At 58.9% G+C, this 22,153-nt stretch overlaps 1 protein-coding gene across 2 annotated transcripts in view; it reads right to left on the bottom strand.

Annotated features, from left to right (window-relative positions):
- LHPP (phospholysine phosphohistidine inorganic pyrophosphate phosphatase) overlaps positions 1–22,153 on the bottom strand; it is a 75,861-nt gene that overhangs the window by 51,349 nt on the left and 2,359 nt on the right. Inside the window, exons 2-6 of one of the 2 annotated variants that reach the window (XM_054581665.1) lie at positions 12,477–12,664; positions 8,938–9,091; positions 3,057–3,120; positions 2,303–2,395; positions 1,892–2,073 (exon numbers count right to left, since the gene is read on the bottom strand). In XM_054581665.1, the coding sequence (XP_054437640.1) occupies positions 2,062–2,073; positions 2,303–2,395; positions 3,057–3,120; positions 8,938–9,091; positions 12,477–12,664 (511 nt within the window). In that variant the 3' untranslated portion in view covers positions 1,892–2,061. Of the gene's footprint in view, positions 1–1,891; positions 2,074–2,302; positions 2,396–3,056; positions 3,121–8,937; positions 9,092–12,476; positions 12,665–22,153 lie in introns of those variants that run through there. The other variant, XM_054581664.1, reaches the window with a different exon arrangement.

Raw genomic sequence — 22,153 nt, 5'->3', positions numbered from 1 at the left:
GCACGAAGCCCATTCTCTTCGCAGTGCTGTGCCACCATCGTCACCGTCTCCTCCCAGGCGTGTCTGTCACTCCCAAAGGGCACCTCACGCCCCTTACGCGGCCCCTCCCCGGCCCCCACACTACACAACCGCTCATCTGTTCTACGTCTCCACGGATTTGCCTATTCTGGGCATTTCCGCGTTTCACATAAATATAATGTAAAACGTGGCCTTTGTGACTGGCTTCTTCCACTTACCATGTTTTCGACTCACATTGTAGCGTTTAGCAGCATTTCGCCTTTTCTAGCGGAAATATTCCATTGTGTAATTAGACCACGTTTCATTTATCCATTCATTTGTGGATAAATATTTGCATTGTCTCTATCTGTTGGCTACTGTGAATGATGCTGCTACGAATACTCGTGCATAAGGTTTTATTTGAATACCTGTTTCAGTTCTTTTGGACATATGCCTGCGGGGGACGCTGCTGGGCCACGAGGTAAGTCTATGTTTGACTTGTTCTGAAACTGTTTCCCACAAAGGCCGTTCCACTTCCCATTCCTACTAGTATCCCCCATCAGGGCTCCGGTGTCTCCACATCCTCACCCAACGCTTGCTGTTTTCCGGGCTTTTGGTGTGTTCGCTCGCTTTCATCATTCCGGCCACCTGAGTGGGTGTGGGACGGGGCCTCGCTGTGGTTCTCACTTTCATTTCCCTAATGACTCACGAGGCAGAGCACCTTTTTGTGCATTTCCTGGCCATTCGGTGTTTTAAAGCTTTGTGAGGTTGTGTCTAAAATAGCTTTTATTTTTGAAAGGCACACTATAATAAGGATAGAGTCACAGTAAGTCTGAGTTTGCTTTTAAAATACCAGAGTTTAAAAGAAAAGTAAATTTCGTAAAAGAAAGGAAAAGGGGCTCTGGCCGGTGTGGCTCGGTTGGTTGGAGCATCGTCCCACACGCCAGAAAGGCCGTCAATTCCGTTCTTGTCTGGGCACGTACAAAAGGAAAACAATGGATGTGTCTCTCTCTCTCTCTCTTCCCCTTCCTCTCTCTCTCAAATCAATAAACATATTTTAAAAACTAAAGTAAAAGAAAGAAAAGGGGTAGAAGAAGGGAATTTGGCAATCTTTTAATTGTCCGATCTGGTGATGGGAGGACATATGGGGGGGTCCCTGTATCAGTCTCTCTGCTTTTGTGCATGTCTGTATGTGATTTGTCACCATAACAGAAGAAATTCCGCCCTATGAGACAAACCCATGAACCCGGCTTATTACTCCTGCAGGCTTCATCCGCTCCACACAAGCCTCTCCTTCTCAACCAGCCTCACAGGGGTTTCCTGGGTGTCTCCTGGGGACCCCGGGTTTCTGTGGCTCCTGCTGTCTATGAACAGCCAGGGGGGCTGGGGCACAGAGGTCCCCGACGTCGGTGGCCATGGGCTGTCATTCTCTAAGCATCGAGAGAGACCAGCACTTGGGACTGCAGCTCCCATGGCAAGTTCTGGTCCAACAGTAGTGAGGCCATGGTGGCCCTGGGGCACCAGCCTCGCCACAGGTTACTGACGCCCTGCCCTGGGGCCTCGTCCCAGACAGGCAGCAGGGCAGCCTGGGTCCCCGTTTCCCCAGCAATGCTCTCGGGAAACCGCCAGCTGCAGGGGACCAACTGCATGTGACCTGGGCGGAGGGGCACTGTGGACTCTAAAATCAAGACTGCTTTTTATCTTTTAAAGATGTACGTTCGGAGCCCTGGCTGGTGCAGCTCAGTGGATTGAGTGCCGGCCTGAGAACCCAAGAGTCTCAGGTTCGATTCCCAGTCAGGGCACATGCCAGGGTTGCAGGCCAGGTCCGCAGTGGGGGGCGCACGAGAGGCATCCACACGCTGATGTTTCCCTCCCTTCCTCCCTCCCCCTCTCTAAAAATAAATAAATAAAATTTAAAAAAAACAATGTGTGTTCAGAAGACAATCTGTCTCAAAACAGTCACCACGTAAAGGTGGCCAGAGGCATGGCTGTGTTTACGCATCTTTTCAACCGTGCTGTGCGCTGTCTTCCCAGGGACGGAGTTTTGTTGCACTGAAAGGACGTTCAGTTCTTAGCCTTTGAGGGAAGCAAAGCCGCTTAGAAAAGCCACGGGCATCTGTTTCCCAGTCTTAGGTGAAACCAATGTAACCGGTTAAATCATTCGGTGGGCCTCTATGCCATCTTTTCCCCCGTTCCAGCCAAATCAGGCCTTGCAGTGGAGGGCCCACACGTGGCTGCCCGGCCACCTGCGCCCTCAAAGCCCCAGGCGACACCGCCGCACGCGCGCTCCGCGAGGGCCACCTACCTGGTGGGCCTCCACGCCCATCTCCTGCAGCGCAGACGTGAAAAACTCGGGAGAGGGCTTCCCCACCACCTCGGCCTCGATCCCACAAGCGTACTGGGGGAGACAGGGACGCGGTGTGGGTTTGGGGTGGAGAGCAGGACACCAACCAGCCGGGAAGGCCTCTCGCAGGAGCCCCAAACATGCGCCTGGGGGCCAGGGGCCTCCGAGGGGCAGGACTCAGGAGCCGGACAGGCGAGGGCGTGAGGACGCCACACGGCAATGCCCGGGATGCGCGGGGCCCCCACCGGGAGCCCTGCCATCTGCTCAAATACCCAGCTGTGGGGGGACGTGGCTCACAGCTGGCAAAGGCGCCAAGCGCCATGTGGGCCACCCCGCCTGGTGTGTTCACTTGTATTCTTGCTGCCCCACCCCCCCCGCTGCCCAGGCCAGCTCCGTGACGGCCCCCCAGGGGAAAAGGCCCAGGGCCCCCCTTCCTGCCCACAGCAGCCACGGTCCGAGTGGCGGAGGCATGCTGGGGGGGCCAGCTGGGCCAGCACAGGGGGCGCGGGGGAAAGGGAGGGATGGGAGAACAGACTGGCCCGGGCAGCTGGGAGGCCGAGCTCCAGCGCTTGGCGCGGGGCCCCGAGTAGGAGGGCCTGCCCGAAGGCATGGAAGGCGATTCGAACAGTGAGCACCCCCCCTCCCCGAGGAAGACCGGAAACATCCCGGGCCACCCTGAGGCCTGAGGCTGGCTCGGACAGACCAGGGCCGGTACCTCGAGTGCCTTCACATAGCCACCGACGTCCAGCATCAGGCCGGAGGTCACCTTGTAGTAGCGTCTAGAAACAAGCGGAAAGGGACACAGTGAGTGGAGCCCAGGCCCCGGGAAGCGCCCAGAGGAGCTGTCCTGGCCTGTCCTTGGGGGTGGGGTCAGGGTGCAGGTCAGTTCAGGCACCGCACCGGGATGGCCAGTGGCGGGCCACCATGCCCGGGCTGGGGACACCCGGGCCATCAGCTTGTAGTCGGGCCTTTCCCGGGCCCCTGCTGCGGCTTTGTGGGGGCTCGGCCACGGTGATTAACAGGGGACGCACAGGGCAGATGGACGCAGTTGCTAACGGAGACAGGAGACCTGCGTCTGGGAAAGGACAGTGGGTCCACAGAACCCCTAATCGCTAACGATTAACCCCAATGGCTGCCTGAAGGAGAAAACTCCAATAGTTTCTTCATGCCTGCCGCATGGTCTCTTAGCCAGAGGTCAAGAGACGTGCCAGGTTCCATGGGCGCCAGATGCTCTTGTGAGAAGACAGACACGTCTCCCGTCTCACTGGGGAAAGAGACGGCTGGGCCCTCGGGAGAGCCACCTCACCAGTCCCCCTTCCCCTGGCCTAGGCCCCCAAAACCTGGGAGACGTTAAATCACGTGTGCACACAGGGCCAAAGGGGAGAAGAGAGAAGTGCTCTGGCTTCTGCGGTCAAAGCCTCTCTGCTCCTTTCTAACTGAGGGACTCTGGGTTGCGTCAGCCCTCTGGGCCTCAGTTTCCTACCCTATAAAATGGGCCCAAAAAGCCCTAGTACCTACTTCACGTGTTGTACTGAGGCTTGAACAAAATAACACATGCAAAGTTCTTAACATATGCCTAGCATGGGGAAACTGCTCAAAAAAATGAGAGAATGTTGCTACAAACAACTGCTCCCCTAGACTGAGAATGAAGAATAGGCAAGAAGAGGTGAGGTGGGGAGGAAGGGGGATGTGGGTCTTTGCAGTTTGTGGGCCTGGAACCTGTGCTGTGCCCCGTCTGCGGCGAGGGAACTGGGTGTACCCCCAGCTCCACTGCGCCCAGGACTCTCCCACCCCTCTCTGTGTAGCATGCGGCCCGCGGCACCCAGGCGCCCACGCTCAGGAGCGGCATGCATGCTCCGTCCTGGGTCTGTATCGCCACTGCTGCAGGAGCTTGTGGGCCGGATACAGGCGGGGCTGCAGGGCTTCAGCCAAACCCTTGGCCTTGATGAGGGCTGGTCCCCTGCCACTCACCCCGCCAAGTGGGCGCAGAGCCCGGAGCCCGTTTGTGGACGCCGTGGGAGTGCCTCCTGTCATGAACCCCAGGCCTCCTCATCAGGGTCCAAGGCTCTGTGCCCTACGGGGCACCCCACAAGGCCATGCTCCAGCTGGGACACTGCACGGGTTCAGGAAGGTGCCTCGTGTCCAGAGAGAACTGCCACCCGCTAACAGGGTCGGGACTTGCAAATGCTCCCCCTTCTAAAGGATGACCCCAAAGCACAGACTATGAGGTTGTTAATTGCCCTTGTCTCAAACCCAGGATGTACACGTGCATTCTGCATTCATACAGTCTTTTAAGACTGTGTTTTTATTTTCCCTGTTTGTACAGTACATGCTTCAGGAGGACAATTTCCTTAGCTCGGTCCAGAGTCATACGGCACGGCCAAGGGAAGCGAAGCGTGGCCGAGGGAAGGGGAGACGCTGGGTGCTGGGGCCGGCGGTCCCTGCGGTCGGCTCCATGAACCGGACGCGGCCCCCTCACAGCCCGGTGCGGGACCCAGGGACCTGCCCAGACCCAGGCCTCCCTCCACGAACAGGTACGAAAGGGCAGGGTCCGGGCGCCGGCAAGCAGAACCATGTGCTCTGCGCACTTTGCTTGACTGGCTGGACAGGCTGGGGCCGGGAGACCAGAGGGCGCCCCAGAGAAGGACACATCGCAGCCGAGACCTCCAACGAAGGGAGGGGATGCCAGGGTCCCAGCCTGGGAGCCTCTCAGAATCCACCGGCAGCCCCCCACGGACGACCCCGGCGGCAGGGGGGGCGGGGACAGATGCTGCTCTAGGCACCGCCTTGGTCGGGCGCCCCGAGAGCCACCCTTCGTCCCCTCGCCCTCTGCCTGATGCCTGCTGCGGGAGTGCGGAGGCAGCGGCTCACCCAAAAGCCAAAGAAAAAGTGACCGAACCACGCCAGCCTGCTGCGACAGGCACGGCTCTGTCTGGAGCCGAGGATTCTGGGGGCCGCTGGCCCACTGCCCGGCCCGGCTGGAGGAGGCCGGAGCTGCATGCACCTCCCCTCTGGAGCCCTCCAGGGAGAGCCACAAGGCACAACCCACGTGCCTGTCTCACGTGCCCGCGAGTCTTTCTTCCAAAGGGACAGAAACCTGGACTTTCTTAAGTTTAAATTGAGTCCTGAATGGGAGGAAAAAACTGAAAACCCAGCTTAGAATATTCCGTTAAAATCTTGTCTTTTACACTTGAAACTAATACAAAATAATACTGAATGTAAACTGTCATGAAAAAAATAAAATTTAAAAAAACCCTTGTCTTTGTTACGTGAATTTTTAGAGTGTAAAGAAAAAGCTGACTTTCAAAATCAAAATTAGAAACCTTAATATTTCTTTTCTAACGGGGTCTGAGCTTATTGTTACAGTGCCCCATTTTTTTTTTTTAAATTTCTTATTCATTCAAGACAACAAGAAGGCACCTTGGAGGCCATCTGAGAGCTAAAACCTTTTTAGAGATACAGTAAATACAAGTACCGAAGTTCATTTTTTTAAATACAAAAGCCCAGGTTATTCCCCGAACTCAAGAGACGATGTGTTTGTCTTCCGTTACTGGCGTGACAAAAGCCACGGCAGGCCTGGCTGCGTCCTGAGGGACCAGCCACAGAGAAGGGACCCTGGGTGCTGAAAGGACAGGGAGAGCCGGGAGGAGCAGTTAGAGGGATTTTACGCTTTCCTCCCCTGCTCTTGCGGTCATTCAGCACAGCCTCCCTTCAAAACGATCGCTTGACCTTTCCTACAAGAGCCGTTAACCTTCCATAGTCTGTCGCGTAAACAGCTTCATTTTCTGACGGCAGCGTGACAGAAGAAATTACAAAGGCAATTCCCACTCGCAGTCCAGACAGATGCCCAATGTAAATCACTCCATTTCCCGAGCAGGACATTCTGCCCCAGAGCGCCCGCCGTCCGGCCTCCTCCGGGGCGCCGCCCGGCCCTGCGCCCGTGGAGGACAGCCCCTCACCATCAGGGACCCCCGCTAGGGCGGACATGATGGCAGCGTTCGCGGGTCCGCAGGCTGCCCTGAGACGCTGTGACCTCGCCCGAAAGCTGCCCTTTCTCTCTTGTTCCTGAGCACCCAACCCCGAACTCAAGTCAGAACCCCATCAACGCAGAGACCCCACTCACTGCTGATCTGCAAAACAAACGAGCCTGTTACTGAATGTTACGGAAGAAATTACAAAGCAAAAGCAACAGACACCCTATTTTTTTCTTTTTCAACAACATACCTATTTTGACTACTACCCATAATCTGGAGTAGCTTTTAAGAGGCAGAGACAATTTTCAAGACAAAGGTTCTAACATAAATGAGTTATAATGGAGCTCCTTAATAAGGCTGCTTTCCAGCGATGAGCCGGTCACCTCAGGGACGCCTCAAGGACTAAGCCCGGGATGTAAATGATTGAGCAAGCCGGGTTCTGTGGTCTGCAGTGACCTCCTGGCAGCAGGCGGCAAGGTTACCCAAGGGCACTGACAGTTCACGGCGTGTAAGCAGGCTTGGGCTAAGCTGCCCAGATATTTGGTGGAACATTAGTCTGGATGTTTCTTGGGTGAGAGTAACATTTAAATCCGTGGCCTGTGAGTAAGGCAGATGGCTCTCCATCAGACCACGGGCCTCCTCTGGCCGGGAGGGGACCTGAACAGAACAAAGTCTGATCTCCCTGAGCAAGAAGGAAGCTGCCTGCGGACTCACGATGCAACCCCCCCGTGTTTCCAGCCTGCTGGCCTGCCCTCCACGGTCAAGTCCGCCCCCACCTTATACGTATGCATGTCCCGTTGGTTCCGTTCTCCTGGAGAAGCCTCACTAATACAGGACACAGTTTATCTTCATGATAAACACACTAGAATATTTTAGTTGCAAACAGATCCTCTCTTTTCTTTCTTGAAATGTCTTTTGTTTGCCTCTTCTGATGGTGACATGGCCATGAAGAAACGTTTCTCTACTACGTATACAAACAGCGCCAGACAAAGGCAGCCGACTCTGGAGCCTGGAGAAGTGGGCGGCGGGGGCTGCTGCGCCGGACCCGACGCGGCAGGGGCTCCGGCGAAGCTGCCTTGTGCTCCGCAGTGTGGGGCCCAGGGCTGGCCAATAATCTGATTTTTCAAAGAACCCAGACATCAAGACATTTTATGTAAAATCTCCCAATTTTTAAACATGTCTTGAAAAAAAAGTAAGCTCATGTGTGGGCACACACACCTGCTCTAGAGTGTCACCTAGAGGTGTGGGGCACAGGCTGTGGGTGGTACCGCTGGCCCCGCCGGCCCCGCCAACACCTCCTTCACCTCCACGTGCCTCCACGTGCCCACCTGTCACGTGGCGATGAAACTGTCTGCTGGCCACAGGCTGTGGGTGGAATTGGACGATGTCGAGCACATCAAATGCTCAGCAGCGGCTGGTGCCCAGGTCAAAAGCCCCTGCCTTGTCTATTCGAAGGGCTGGTCCTGTTGGGCAGGCACCTTGGCTGGGAAAGCCTTCCCTGCTGGTGGCCTAGGTCCTGCCTGGCATGAGAAGTGGGGATGGGGCCCAGGGTCCTTGCAACATGGAGAGCCGGGAACCCGGAAACCCTGGCTCTGCCCCTGCAGACGACAGAATAAGCCCGCGCAGCTCTCTGGGAAGCACTTTGGCATCAAGCCGCTCAAAAACGCACCTCATCCACAACCCCAAGAGGCTCATCACGGCCTTCCTGCGGCAGGAAATCAGAAACAACCGAAACGCCCATCAGCGGGCGCGGGTTAAAAGTGCCACAGGATTTCCCATGAGGGACAACCAGGTCACAGGACTCTCTAGTTACTGCACAGAAAATTGTTCACAGAATCAAGTTTGCTCAACACAAGAAACAGGTGACCAGATTCGGTGAGGTTTGACGCTGAGGGGCCATGGCCGTTGGTGACGGCCTCTGTGCACAGGCAGCCACTGGGAAGGACGCACGCCCAGGTGTCAGCAGCTGTCTTCCTTGTGCAACCGGACTGTGCATTTGCTACCACTTGTGCATCTGCGCTCTCTAATTTTTCTTCAATGACCACGTGCTGCCTTGGTGGTGAAGGATGTCGTAAAAAATAACCAACAAGCTTTTGTAAAAGGAAGAAATGCTAAAGGCTCAGACAGAAACAACGGTCACAAAATCACCACTCGACAGAGACCACGCTCTGCACCCAGAGACGAGGGGCCTGGACCAGAGCCACCCACAGGCGCTCGAGCCCCGATTTTCACGACTTAGGGGTCTCCCAGCACCACCTCTCAACACCTGCGCTGTGTCCTCTGCAAGTGGCCTTCCTGTCCTCGGCTCTCAACTTGGGGCGATCACACTTGCCCTCTGAGATCTCCAAGGACAATGGCTGTCTGTGATGACCCTCCCCGATGCCCCCATGCCCACGCCCCCCCACCCCCTGGCCCAGGGCCCACAGGGAAGCTGGACCAACCAGCTCCTGCGGATTCAGATTTCCTAAAAAATTATTAAAAGAAAGGAGGGAAGAATTGGAGTGAAAAAGCAAGAAGAGGGAGGGAGGGAAGAGGAAGTCACCCCGCGCCCACACTTCCCTCCCCCTCTACTTGGTTCAGTGAGTCAGAGACCCAGAGCCACCTGCCCCGGGGCCCACTTACCCCATCCCCAGCGATATGAGTACAGGATTCTCCAGCTCCATGAGCACCTGGAAGGCTTTATTCATGTTCTGATAAGAAAAATTTTCTCCTGCATCTGCAATTACGACACAGTTTGGGTTGGACGTGTCGATCTCATCAAATTCTGAGCGGACTTCTGCGGAGAGAGAAAGCGGGATAAAGCCCAGGGTGCCATGGTTGCCTCCCGTCCCCACCCGGGCGCCTCCGGTCTGCCACGCCTGCCCGTCCTTCCCAAGGTGCACTCCGTCTTTCCCCTGCCCACCCTGGGGGGGCGGACAGGAAGGGGGGTTACTCCCATCTTACAGCTGAGGGGATTCCAACCACCCAAGGCTAGAGAGCTTATCAGGAGAAAGATGGGGGCACCCCAGGGACCCCATCCCGGCACAGGCACCACCCCGAGAGCCCCTTAGCTCTACAGCACAGGCAGGAAACCCGTAACTTGGCCCCTAGAAGGGAGCTCGGCCTGGAGGACAAGCAGGATGAACTGAGGCCGCCTGCAACCTCCACAGAGTCGCCACTGCTGGCCCCAAACTGTAAGGCCATTGGCACATGTCAGCCAGACCCCAGTGGGGAGGGACAGCAGGGACACACGGATGTCCTGAGAAGGAGGAGGAGGAGGAGGAGGAGGAGGAGGAGGAGGAAGAGGAGAGTCACACCCAGCCCCTTCCCTTAGGAAATTCTCTTCCTCCTTCTCTGCATCTTCTCTCCCCCATTTAAGGGAAAACAGGAGAGCCACAGGGTGAATCGGGTCCCTGACCCCTGTCTTCAGCTCCCAGGAAGAAACAGACCCTCGAACATCTCTAATAAATGTTGGCCTTTCTGGATTTATAAAAATGGAAGTAACCACAAGGTCATACCACCTCTCACGCACCGACCAGGACTGGGGAATTAGAAAGACCGATAACACCAAGTGCTGGAGGGCGCAGAGCAGCGGCAGGCGTGGCAGCTTGTAAAGCGGAACACACGCTGCCCTGTGCTCAGCAATTCCGCTCCCAGGCATCTCCCCAAAAGGACTCTGCGGGACTGTCCAGTCATTTCAGCCACCCAGAGTTTTTCAAACTGGAAGTGACCCAGGCGGCTGCTAACAGCAGACCCGCGAAACAGCCGCGGGACGTCTGCTCAATGACCACAGCCCTGCAGCGAGAAGGAAAGGCCCCAGGGCCCATCCCACCCTCCCATGAATCTCAGAACAGCCTGTGGAGCGACAGAAACTCCCACCGTGGAAGGAAGGGTGGGCCTGGCAGGCTGGGCTGCTCACACGTGCACGCCCCCGAGGAAGACTGGCTGGGGGTGGGGGGGCTCCGCCAGCTCCGGGACCCTGAGGCCCTGGGGCGTCCTGCCCGCAGTGAGCGGTTTGGCAGGCCTGGGGCCCTGGGCCATGCGCAGTCGGTATGACGCCCGGGGACACCGAGACTGAGTCGCCAAGGTCAGTCACAGGGGCACCGCATGCCTAACTGGCTGACCTTTAATCCGAGCCCTGGACCCGAGGCCCCAGGGAGCTCCCCCGGGTGACGTCACTCTGCAGGTCTTGGCGTGTCACCACGGGAGGATTAGGCAAGTCCCAGTGCAGCTCTGCTGGGTGAGGGGGCGCCTGGAAGGAGCGCCTGGATTCTGCTGGAGTTTGCCCCGGGCCCTTCCCTTGGCCGAGCTGAAGCCTCCGCATTCCTTCCCTGTGACGAAGTGCAGACGCGTGGCAGCCTTTCGGAGCTCTCCGACTCCTCCAGCAAACCATCCGGCCTGCGGGTGGTCTGGGGACCCCCGCACAACTCGAGGCTGCGTAATTCTTTTCACAAGAACCTCCAGACAAGGCAAACTTGTCTATAATGGAAACTAGGCAAATAGGGGGTGCCTCTGAGGGGAGGCGGGCTGCCTGGGAAGGGCATGAGGGGAGTTTCGGGGTGAGTGGAAAGTTCCAGATGTCGGTGGGGGTTTGGGTTACACAGATGTGTTCATGTGTCAAAGCTCAGCAAGAATGCACTTGAGATGCTTGCATTGCACTGTGTATGAACTTTAGATTTATTAAAAAAAGCCCTGGCCAGTGTGGGTCAGTTGGTTGGGAGTTGTCCTGAAAAGCAAAATGTCACCAGTTTGGTTCCCGGTCAGGGCACATGCCTGGGCTGCGGGTTGGTCCCCAGTTGGGATGCGTACAAGAGGCAACTGATGAATGTTTCTCTCCCTCTCTCTCTCCCTTCCTTCCTCCCTCTCTAAAAATAAATAAATAAAATCTTTTTAAAAAATATTGTAAACAGACATTGACGTCTACTTGCCAATGTGCTGAAGCATTTTGGGAAGGGGGACCCATGCCTGTGGTTTACTTTACATCAAAGGGTGAGCTGGGCGGATGCACGGAGGGATGGGTAGATGTACAATGAGGAAAACAGTGAGAGGTTGTTGGTAAAATCAAGGCGATGGGTATGCCAATATTCTAAGTAACATGGTTTCAGCTTTGCCATGTATTCAAATTTTTTCATAATAAAATGCTGGGGAGGTGGGGGAAATCCATCAACAAAAAAAACTTGAAAGAAAGATTCAAGTCAGAAAACACAGGTACACTTCTGGACACCAGAGACATAGGAGGACAGCTGAGTGGGGCACCTGGCGTCCCCTGCTCGTGGGACCACGGAGTTGCCCCTCCTCGGCACGTGCCGGCTTCTCCCCTGCTCTCTGCCTGCTCCGTCCCCACCCCGCGCTGGCCCTGGGGAGAACATGTTCTTTCCTAAGTTTTTCTCTGTCTGGGAGGATGTGTTCTGAGGACACTGCAGGGATCCTGCGTCACAAAGGAGGGATTTGGCGGAAGCTGGTTTCCGACGGCCGGGCGTCTGCCCTGGGTGGGCACCAGAGCTGCGGACAGGACGCAGGGCCTCGCAGAGGGCACCGGCGCTCTGGGGCCCGCTCCTGCTGGGACGCGGAGACGCAGGCCTGCCCAGGTCGGCAGTCTGTGAACAGAACACCCAGGGCAGGGGAAGGAGCAGAGGCAGGCAAGCGTCCTGGGCTCTGAAGCACTGCTCAGGGCTCTGCCTCTTAAACGTTCCCAGGCAGCAGGCCAGTTGCCCTGCCATCCGGCCCAGAGAACTCCCCGCCGAGGGCCAGGGCAGCTCTTCCCTTGCATGCAGCCTAATCAGGACGCGAACATTGCGCCATTCGCCAGAGCAGGGCCGGATGCCAGACGTCAGGACCCTGCAGCCCTCGGCCTCTCCCTCCCTCCACACTACCCCAAACACACGCACCAGAAGCTAGAATCTTACCCCTGAGAGTTCCCTGCCCCCTTGGTCTATTCTCGATCAAACAATGACAATGCAGGTTCTCCCCTGAGGGGCCATCGGGAACTTAAGGCCCCTCTGGTGAGAGGCTGGGGCCCCGGAGGTTTCTGGCACATGGGCCCATGGGCGCGGGCAGCAGGAGCCAGGGGCCACTCTGTGTCCTTCCAAGTGGTTTGCCCCAGGTGAGAGAGATGCTGTCCCCACCCCTCCTGGAAGGGGGTACCTCTGCCTCTACCAGGGCCCGGCGCTGGGCTGGCCTACCGTCGTGAACAAGCAGGTATGGCCGAAGGCCTCGCTCCTTCAGGATCTGACAGGCGGCTGGGGGTGGGGCCGTCACCTCGCTCTCGGAGACGTCAAAGCCCAGGTGGCGAAGCTCCCCGACCAGGCGTCCACGGGACTTCTGTGACTCGTTGGTGCACAATCTCACCTTCAACCCCGACCGCTTCAGTCTGCAGGTGGGAACAGGTGGAAGATGCTGTCACCAGGCAGAGTGTGTGGCCTCCTGGGGAGATGGCTAGACAAGTGCTTCTCCAAGGGCACCAGGTATACCCCCAGGGCGGGCCAGGCCACCGAGGTCCCTGAGGTGGGCCTTCAGCGACCCCGGAGTGTTCGGGTTGGTATTTCTGGGTGGAGGCAGACCTTTCCAGGAGACCTGACTGTTCCCCCCCCACATCCCTCCTTCTCATCCCCGCTGCGCTTGGCGCGCCTGAGGGTCCCCAAGGTTCCCACCTGACCTTCGCCCATGCCTCCCTTTCCACCCGGGACATGTCCCTGTGCCTGAAACACCGTTGCTCCTCCACCAGGGACACGTCCTCACCCCTTCTGCCTCTCCGCACCTTGTCCAACTTCAGGGAACCACTGGGCACCTCCCTCCACACACCATCTCGCCTGGCCTAGCTAGAGGTCACCTCCTCACGTTCTAGCAATCTCTCCGTACCTTTCCGCAATAACCTGCGCTTGCACTTTGCATCTGAACTGTGCACAGGCCTAATTAACTCTGGATGCATATTTCCCCTGAAGGGCAAAGCCCGAGAGACCCAGCGGAGGTGTGTCATACCCCGGCCCCGTGTGCTCTGGAAGGTCAGGGAGGGGTCTGCCCGGCTCTCCCCAGCACCCGGGGCTTCGCGCAGGGCTTGGCACCCAGCAGGTCCCTGGTAAGTGTCGGCGGAGTGACTGACTGATGCAAAGTCCACAAGATGGCCGGCGAGGGGGGCCCTTCCTCATGACCGCACTGACCTCGCCGGCCGCTTCCTCGGGCCTGCGGCCCCCCACGGGCCCTGATGGGAGCAGCCAGGACTCAGCGTGAACACTCATAGTGCCACGTTCCCACGGGCCACCAGGCCCTCTGGGCCTTGGAGCTGGCAGGGACGTTCGGGAGGAAGTCTGCAGGGCTGCTGGCAACACAGTGGACGCAGACCCAGAGGCTGACAGCGTCTTAATCAATAGCCCAGGTGATTCGGTCCTTCCTTAGTATTTGTCTTTCCTAATCAGAGGGTTATGAATTATCAATTATGCTGAGTGGTTAATTGCCCTTCATAAAGACAGCTTTTGTATTTTTAATGAGGCAGTTAATTATTGTAACTAATAGCATCACCTTGTACGTTATAGACAAATCTTCATTGATTGGCGCCCAGAACGTGTGATTCACACCCAAGTTAATGGAGCCGTTGAGTGAAGAAGCGCGGGAGGTGCCGGGGGACTAATTAATGCTAATGAATTATGATGTGACCTTCTCAGAACAATGAACAAGCCGTGGGACAGTGAGATGACAGTGCCTCACATCTGCTCTCCAAACACGACTTCAGAAGCCCGTGAACAAATGAGTAAACAACAGAACCCACTTCGGGACACTTCGGCCTCTGGGCTCCGTGGAAAAAGCAACCAATGTTTGGTCTCCTCCTCCACATCTGCTTTCATATCCGAGCAACAGGTTGGGGTCAATCAGTCCCCAAAGAGCCTGTTAGGAGACGGGGGGGGAAGTGCCCTCCCTGGGGTCTGTTGGTGCCCCAACCGCCCACCCCCTTCGGAGGCGTCACCACTAGGGACCAGTCCCAGGTCCTTTCTTCATTTTTCTTAGTCACTGAAAACAACGCAAGGGTCATTATTGCTGCTAAAATGGTGATGTGTGAATACAGACCGTGGGTCTTGCTTTCATCCCCTCCCTGAGGGCAGAGCCACCGGGCCTGTGTTCCCTACACATGTCCCCGGGGCCAGGTGCGGGGCGACTCTCAACTGCAGCCTGTGCTGATGCGGCCGGAAGCACTAGCTGCATTCCGGAGGCGGGAAAACGGAGGCTCCAGACACCCTCCAGGTTGGGCGGCTTGCGAGCAGCAAAGCCAACAACTGGCTGTGGCTGTGCGGTGGTGTGCGCAGGCCCTGCCGCCACCAGCGACGGCGGGGGCACGTTCCCGGTAAGGAAGCGCCGTGTGCGGTGAGTCCCAGCGGTCCCAGGAACGCAGGCCCAGCTCCTCCTGCCAGAAGGGAAACTAACACTCCCCAGGTGAGCCGGGGTGCGCGCCGGGCGCACGTGGGCGTGCACGCCGCGCCAGGAAGCGTGGGAGGACGGGTCAGCACTGAAGGTGCGCCCCTGAACGGCCGATGCTGTGGCCTGAACTGTGTCAAATGAGGTCGTAAGGGTGGGGATGTGCTAGGATCGGATTAGTGTCCTTACAAGAAAAGACACCAGAGACCCCTCTCTGTGTGCACAGAGGTGCGGCCCGGTGAGGGCACAGGGCACGGCGAGAAGGGGAATGCCTGCCTCACGAGAGGAGAACTCCCATCAGAACCGACCCGGCTGGTACCTTGATCTTGGACGTGCAGCCTTCAGAACGCCGAGAAAATAAAATTGTGCCCTGGCTGGGGTGGCTCAGTGGATTGCGTTCCGGCCTGCAAACCAAAGGGTTGCCGGTTCGATTCTCAGTCGGGGCACACGCCTGGGTTGCAGGCCAGGTCCCCAGGAGGAGGTGTGCGCAATGCAACCACACATTGATGTTTCTCTCCCTCTCTTTCTTCCTCCCTTCCCCTCACTCTAAAAATAAATAAATAAAACCTTTAAAAAGTAAAATAGCATTGTGTTGTTTAAGCCCTCCAACGTGTGGAGCCAGGGCCTCCTCGCAGCCTGCAAGGGCTCCCAGGGGAGTGAATCCAAAGGGCTCGGCACCAGGGGCCGGCCAGCCCCAGGACAGGACAGGTTATCCCCCAACACCCAACACCCGGGGGACAGGAGCCCACTGCAGGGCCGCCCCGGCCCAGAGTGGGGCTCTGGCTGAACGGCCCCCGAGACCACAGCTGCTGTCCCCTCCCAGGAGCCCTGGTGCAGATCCCCTGACTCCCAGTGGCCACACCGGGTCTTTGAACTGACCTTTACCTCACCTTGGCAGGCCAGGACAACCTCCAAGTGACAACCTCTGAGTGACAACGCTGTCGCCCGGCGCAATTACTGTGCATCACAGGAACCGGTCCCTTGCAAATCACCTCGGACCTTACACATCTGCTGGCTGTCGGCAGCTGCCGGGGGCGCTCACCCGAAAATAATGGAAGCCCTCTCATTACGCGCGGCAGCAGGTAGAGCATTAGGAGGACTCCTGGGCACCAGTCTGACCTTGGCACGGCTCCACAGCCGGCTGCCCGCTCAGGTCCCACGGGGGGCCCACAGGGGAGGCTGTGCCGGGGCCAGGAGGCCGCCCAGCCGGGCCCAGGCCCCTTCTGGCTGGGCCTGTCTCAGTACCCATGCCCAGCTCTCGGGGATCCACCACCTTCGGCCGACCCACAGTCCCTCTCTCTTCACCCTGAGCCTGCCTGCTCGGTCCCCCAGTGCCCCGTCCTGCTTAGCCCTCTGGGCCTGGTCCCTACGTCCCTTCCTCCAGGAGGGCCCCAGACCCTCACCCTGCCCAGCCAGAGTCTGCCTTCCGCTGAACGGCGTCACAGCCCTGGACGCAGCCCTGGGCACCGGCCCCAGGCCGCCCTTCATTTGCTCGCTGCCCGCTCCTCCTGCTGGGCCTCTCAGCGCAGGCGGGAGCCCTCGCCCCCTTGCCGCAGCCACCCCGACGCCAGGGGGCCAGCGTGGAGGCTCTGGGAGGCCAGGCCAAGCATGGCGGCAACCCCCCACCTCCCACCCGGTAAGAGACCCCCAGACAGTTGCAGGGAGGAGGCCTCAGCTGAGTAGGTTCCCGGGTCGGAGGGTGAGGCCACAGCTGGCAGGTCAAACCTGAGGTGGCAAATGAGATCAGGGTTCTTGCCTCCTTTGATCCCTAGGCTGGTCTTCAAAGAGCTGCATGAGGCCCTCAGACCCACCAGGGCTGGAGCTCTGTTCTGCCCCCTCCCTCCTGGGTGAGGCAGGAGAAACTCACTCCAGGAGGAAGGCAGGTGGGGGGGTGGGGGGTGGGGACGGGAGGGCTGTTTCCCCTCATTCCTGCCTCCCTGACCCGCCAGCCTGCTCCGCCCCTGGGGCGACAACTGAAGACGTGACCTGGTGGGGTGGGGGGTCCTTGTTACTCCCAGAGCGGGAACGGCTGCCAGTAAGTCGAACTCTGTGCCTCAGTTTCCTTGGACAGGGAGGGGACATTCACAGCACCTCCCGGGGCTGCTACGAAAGGTGCCAGCGCAGGGCCCGGCCCGCGGGAAACCCTCAGCTCGGCCACCCCGGGGGCGTCACAGCCCCCAGGCAGCGGGGCTCTGCAGACCCGCCGGGACTCCGCGGTCCTTGGCCCCTTCCCTTTCAGAAGCCGAGGAAATGGAAAACACACCTCTGGAGAAACAAAACCTGCAAAGTGCCCCTTTGTTCTAGGAAGTGACATTTTTAGAACAGAAGGTCAAACTGCACCTGTGAGCAGAGCCGCACTGGCCTTGCAGGAGGCAAGTGCCGGCACCCCAGACGCAGCCAGGGGTCCCGGGGGCGTCCCCGCCCAGCTCCCCGAGTGCCCCAGCAGGTGTCCGCTCAGGGCCCGGGAGCCGAAGGTGGGCGCCCCCCGGGGAGTGGGCCTGCACCTGCGCCTGCGCAGGCCCCCAGCTGAGCGTCCCTGGGCCCCATTCTCGGGGTCCTTGAGCCCCAGCCATGAAATGAAACAGCGGTGGCACCTGACCCTCTGGCCGGCTCTCCAGGTGGGCACTGCAGACACGTGGCAGGCCCTCCCTCATGCTGGTGTCACCACGGGACCATGGGCGCTCAGGGGCCGGTGACGGCCTCGGCCGGGGCTCCAGCTGCACCTCCCCCTTCTCTCCGCCGGCCGCTGGGACAGCCCTCTCTGCGAGTCTGACAGCCCTGCTCCACCCTCCTGGGAGGTCCCTCCCCGCTCTCCGCTCACACTGCTGGACACCGTGTCGTCAGAGTCCAGGCAAGAAACACAGTCCACAGTGTGGGCAGAGAGGTGAGAACACGGGATGCGGCGAAGCACATGGCCGGACCTTGGATGGGCTCAGTCCTGGCCGGCCAGCCAGTGACCTCATGGGGACACCAATGAGGTCAAATAGACGTCAGGCAGGCCCCACAGCCAGGGCCCTTGGGAAGCACATGGCACTCCGTCCCCAAGCCCGTGACTGCCTCACCTGACACCCAGTGTCCTCTCTCCGACCTGCCTGAGCCTCTGAGCTCTGGTCAAAAGGACGTGCTGAGTCCACAAACGTCCGTTTACTATTTATTTATAAACACAACTTAGGATCAAGTGCAGGGAATCTAGAAGCCAGAGGAGACCTTGGAGCTCATGCAACCTAGTGGCTTGTTTCTGAGGAGAAGCCACGAGGTGCCCACGGGCACGTCGTGGGGAAGTCATGGGCTCTTCACACCACGTCCCAGCCTTGGAAGGTCAGCTGCTGGCCGGCCCTCGCCAAGAGGTGGCACAGGCCGGGCCAGGGCCAGGTGCTGCCGGGGACAGGCACCCAGCGTTCCCAGGGGAGCTGGGAGCCTGGCCGGGGCAGCAAACTCATGGGAGCACCTCCGCTGCCCCTCCCTGTGCGACCGAGGCCTGTCACCTGACCCTCTCCAACCTCGGTTTCCACATCTCTACAATGGGGCAGTGGTAGTAGCTACTTGATAGAGTTACTTGATATTTAAACAGCAAAGGGGAAGCACCTGGCACATTGCAAATACTCAATGAAATGTTCTCGCTCTGTCTCTTCCTTCGTCTCTCTCTAAAATCAATAAACATATCCTCAGGTGAGGACTTAAAACAACCCCCTGGCAGAGCTGAATGATTGTGTTTAGAACGTGTATCAAGTTCAACAAGCAAGAGACTGTTACTCGCTGAAGAACCACCTCTTACCATCATCTGACACTGAAGCAACAAAGGCTCTTCAGCTCCCGGATGCAGAACAAGCGAAATGTTGGGTAAAAAAAAAGATAGCTCACTTCACTCGTACACCGTGACAGGGTCACAGGCGGGAAACGGAAGCACAAAAAGGCTAAGGAAAGTGTCCACGACCCCAACCACAGAGCAGAGCTGGACTCCTAGTCAGAAGGGGCTGCCCACCAGAAGCAGCGTCCTCAGCGTAAACGTCACGAGGCCCCAGGGCGCCGCCCCGCTGCCCTCGGCCTCCAGGGGGCGGCCCCTCCGGCCCACCGAGGCGGAGGTCAGACGCCCCTGACAGGGAGGCCGGGGTGCAGCCTCACACACCCGACAACTCCCTGGGCTTCCCTCCACAGGCAGGCGCACGGTTCTCGTATTACCCCGCCCCAGATGCACACGGGTTGTTGTGCCTCACTTTTTTATCTTTTTGAACAAAACGGTATTTCCTACACATTATCCCACCACTTTTTCACGTGGTAGGCACAACATTCGTGTCACAGAAAGCAGTGCGAATGCCAAACAGGGCCACCTCATCCTGCTGAACAGCCGCACAACACCCCGCAGTCCAGACAGGCCAGGATCCTGTCCCTCCGCCCCTCCCGCCACGCACATTCGGGGGATGAATGCTCCCAGGCCACGTGGAGTCTGAAACCCCTGGGTGGGGGTCTGCAGGGACCCCAGGCTCCTGTGACCTGCGACCTGGGGAAGCACATGCACTGAGCATCAGGGCTGCCCGAGGAGTGCGCAGGGCGGGGCGGGGCGGGGGGGGGGGGGGCGGACGGGGTGAGGGGCAGCCCACGGGGCGGGGCCAGAATTGGGAGAGGAGGGGGCGTGCCACAAAAATCCTCTGTGCTTTTGGGGAGATAAAAGGAAAAGTCTGGGAGGACCCACCAGGTCACCCTGAGGAAATGGCTGGGACGGGGCTGGGGATGGGGACTTGGACTCCGGACTCAGTCTGTTCATGCGCCGGTGGGAAGGTGCTGGAAGGAGGCCACCTACGGCTTCTGAAGCTTAAACAGTAATGAAGTGGGAACACAGAGCCCGGGGCTGAGCACCCTGCACTCGCCGCCCCTCCCATCTCCGCAGCCATTCACTCCCCTCCCGCCCCCCAACAGTAAATGACAGCACCAGTGACAGGACAGGACATTCTCAACCAACAATCCCTTGTCCAAGGTCCAGGCTGAGTCAGGAAGGCTCCTGTTGGCCCAAGCAAACTCAAACAAGTGCCACCCCCTGCAATATCCTTAAGGGCCCCCTGTGGCAGGTGCTGGGCCACGTGTGGGGGCAGCCGATGAAGCAACGCCTCTGCCCATCCACGCTCCCTAGTAGCTGTCAGTATTGCCACTCCTGGGGACCTGTGTCCCTAGGGCTGGATGGGGCCAGTGTGGCCCAGCATCGAGAAGGGGGTCGGTCCCAGGCTGCGGGCTGGCCAGGCTTCCTCAGACAGCTTCCCCTGGCCCTGCCGCTCTCAGCTCCAAGGCCTGCTGAGTTTTAACAGCGTCCCTGGGCTTCCGGCGCACCCCGGGCTTGGGGAGGCCCCACTTGGAAGGATGGGCTGCGGCTGCGGGGGTGCCGGGTGCGAACTGCTTTATGAGGCTGTCCTGGGCCGAGACAGAGCCTGCTTCCTTCCGGCCCCAGCAAGGCCTGGCCGGCCAGCCGGGCCCAGCAGATGTGCTTTAGTGGCCAGGACAGGATGCAGTAAATGCCCCCCCGCCTTTCACATGCAGATGCCCCCGGGGCCATCCTTTGTGCTGGTGCCCCCGCTGGGCTGGCCCTGCCTCGGAATGGCTCTCCAATAAAGGGCCTGATGGGGAACCCAGGCCAGTTACAGATGTCCCGCGACCACGCCCGCCCACAAGTCCTAGGGCGTGAAAGGGGCCCCGCCCAGCCAGCACCGGGCCCTGGAGCTCCAAGAGGGGACCGCACTGCCAGGGAACAGCAAGGGGGCAGAGTCATCATAGCCTCAGAGGCCTGGGCCTCCTGTCCTCCCATCTGGGGCACTGCGGGCCCAGATGACACCTTCAGCCTCCAGCCCTCACATCACTGGATCTTCGAGGCCACGTCCCCGCCTCCCAGCTGCCCACCCCCTGCCCCCAGCTCCTACCTCCTGGCCTCTCCCTCCGACACCAGCCTTTCTGGGTGCTCTCTACACTGGTCTCCCCACATCGGACGGCAGCTGGAGGGGGTGAAGGGACGTCCCTCTGCCCAGTTGGCTGCTGTGCCACAGCAGTGTTTTAGCATCGCAGAAGCGCTCAATAACGCGTGCAGGGCGTGTGAGTGCTCGAACAAGATGCAGCGTAGCATCATGGGGAGAGCCGGGGCTCTGGGGTCAGGCAGATCTGGGGGTGAACCCCAGCAGTCCCTGAGACTCTGAGCTCCAGCCCCACTTTGAAAAGGACCCGCACCCAACTCAGGGCTGGCTGTGCAGGCGGCGTCGGGGGTCAAGCGCCTGCCTGGGACGTGAGAGGCTCCCTCAGTCGCTGGCGACTGCTATTCTGATGGTTGACACTGTTTTAAAACACAGTCTGTACTCCCTGTGTGCTCTGTCCCCAGAGAGGTGGAAGCCTTTCTGAAAATCTGAGTCAGCCGTCACCACAGAAAACTTAGGAAGAAGAGCGGCGACCTGACCCCTACCTCGGGGGTTCCCAGGACAGAAGGTTCTGCTCGGGAGGCTGCGGTGCTGGGGTGCTGCTGCCATGGAGGCGAGCTCTCCGCCAGCACCCTGGGTCATCAACGGCCCCCCCCATCACACTTGTCCTTCAGCAGCGGCCTTCTCACCTCAGGGACTTCCTCCGAGCTCCCGGTGACCTCAAAGCAGCCGTGCATATCAAGGAGGCCACAGAGTGTGAAGTGCAGAGAAACCTCCCTCCTGTGGCTGCCAAAACTTACAAGAAGCAGCCGAATGCCCGGTGCTGTTCACCGTGGCAAACAGGCCTGTTCCGTAGATTCCTGGTAGAGTCCTTTCTGGGCTCAGCCACCACCAGAGGGGAAGCGCGCCCGCCGCCAGCATGTCTGAGACACCCCCACGGCAAAGCCCCAAAGCAGGCATATCCTACTGGGGGGAAGTGTCCCGAGCTACATCCACTGCTGCCAAGGCTGGGCCGCACCCAGGCCCAGGGCAACCCACTAGGAGGGACCGGAGGGCTTTCTTGAGCCAGAGTGAGACTGGTCCGGCTGGGCCTGCGTGCAAGGCCCAGTCTTTAAAGAGCCAGCAGAAGAGTTGAAGGAAAAAAAGAAATGTTGGGGGACTTAGGGGGCAGTGCGGAGTGGCCCAGGTTCTGTGGGTACTGGGGGGCTCGGGGGCTCTGTGAGGGGACCACCCTCACCCTCCCTCAAAGCCTGGGAGCAAGTGGGTGAGGAGGGCGGAGTGGGAGGAAAGGAGTCACAAAGGTCACTCTCAAGGCCCCGGTGGGCAGGGAACAGGCATGAGGTCTTGGTCCCATGTCGTGGAAGCTCAGGGGGTTTCAGAGGGACCAAGCCATCATTTCCCCAGGCCCCCGCGCAGCAGAATGATAAAGTCCGCAGGGATGACCAGTACTGCACCCCTCACCGGAAGGAACCAACCGCATGGGCCGGCGCCTCTGTTCTCGCAGCTCCCTGACCGGCCAAGACGCATTTCAGGACCGCCGTCACAGCGCCGTTAGATGTACACACCCG

The sequence above is a fragment of the Pteronotus mesoamericanus genome, unplaced genomic scaffold, assembly GCF_021234165.1.
Source record: "Pteronotus mesoamericanus isolate MK-2021 breed Mesoamerican mustached bat unplaced genomic scaffold, CSHL_Meso_final contig_657, whole genome shotgun sequence".
NCBI classification, from domain to species: domain Eukaryota; kingdom Metazoa; phylum Chordata; class Mammalia; order Chiroptera; family Mormoopidae; genus Pteronotus; species Pteronotus mesoamericanus.
This window is presented reverse-complemented; position numbering and strand designations above follow the sequence as displayed.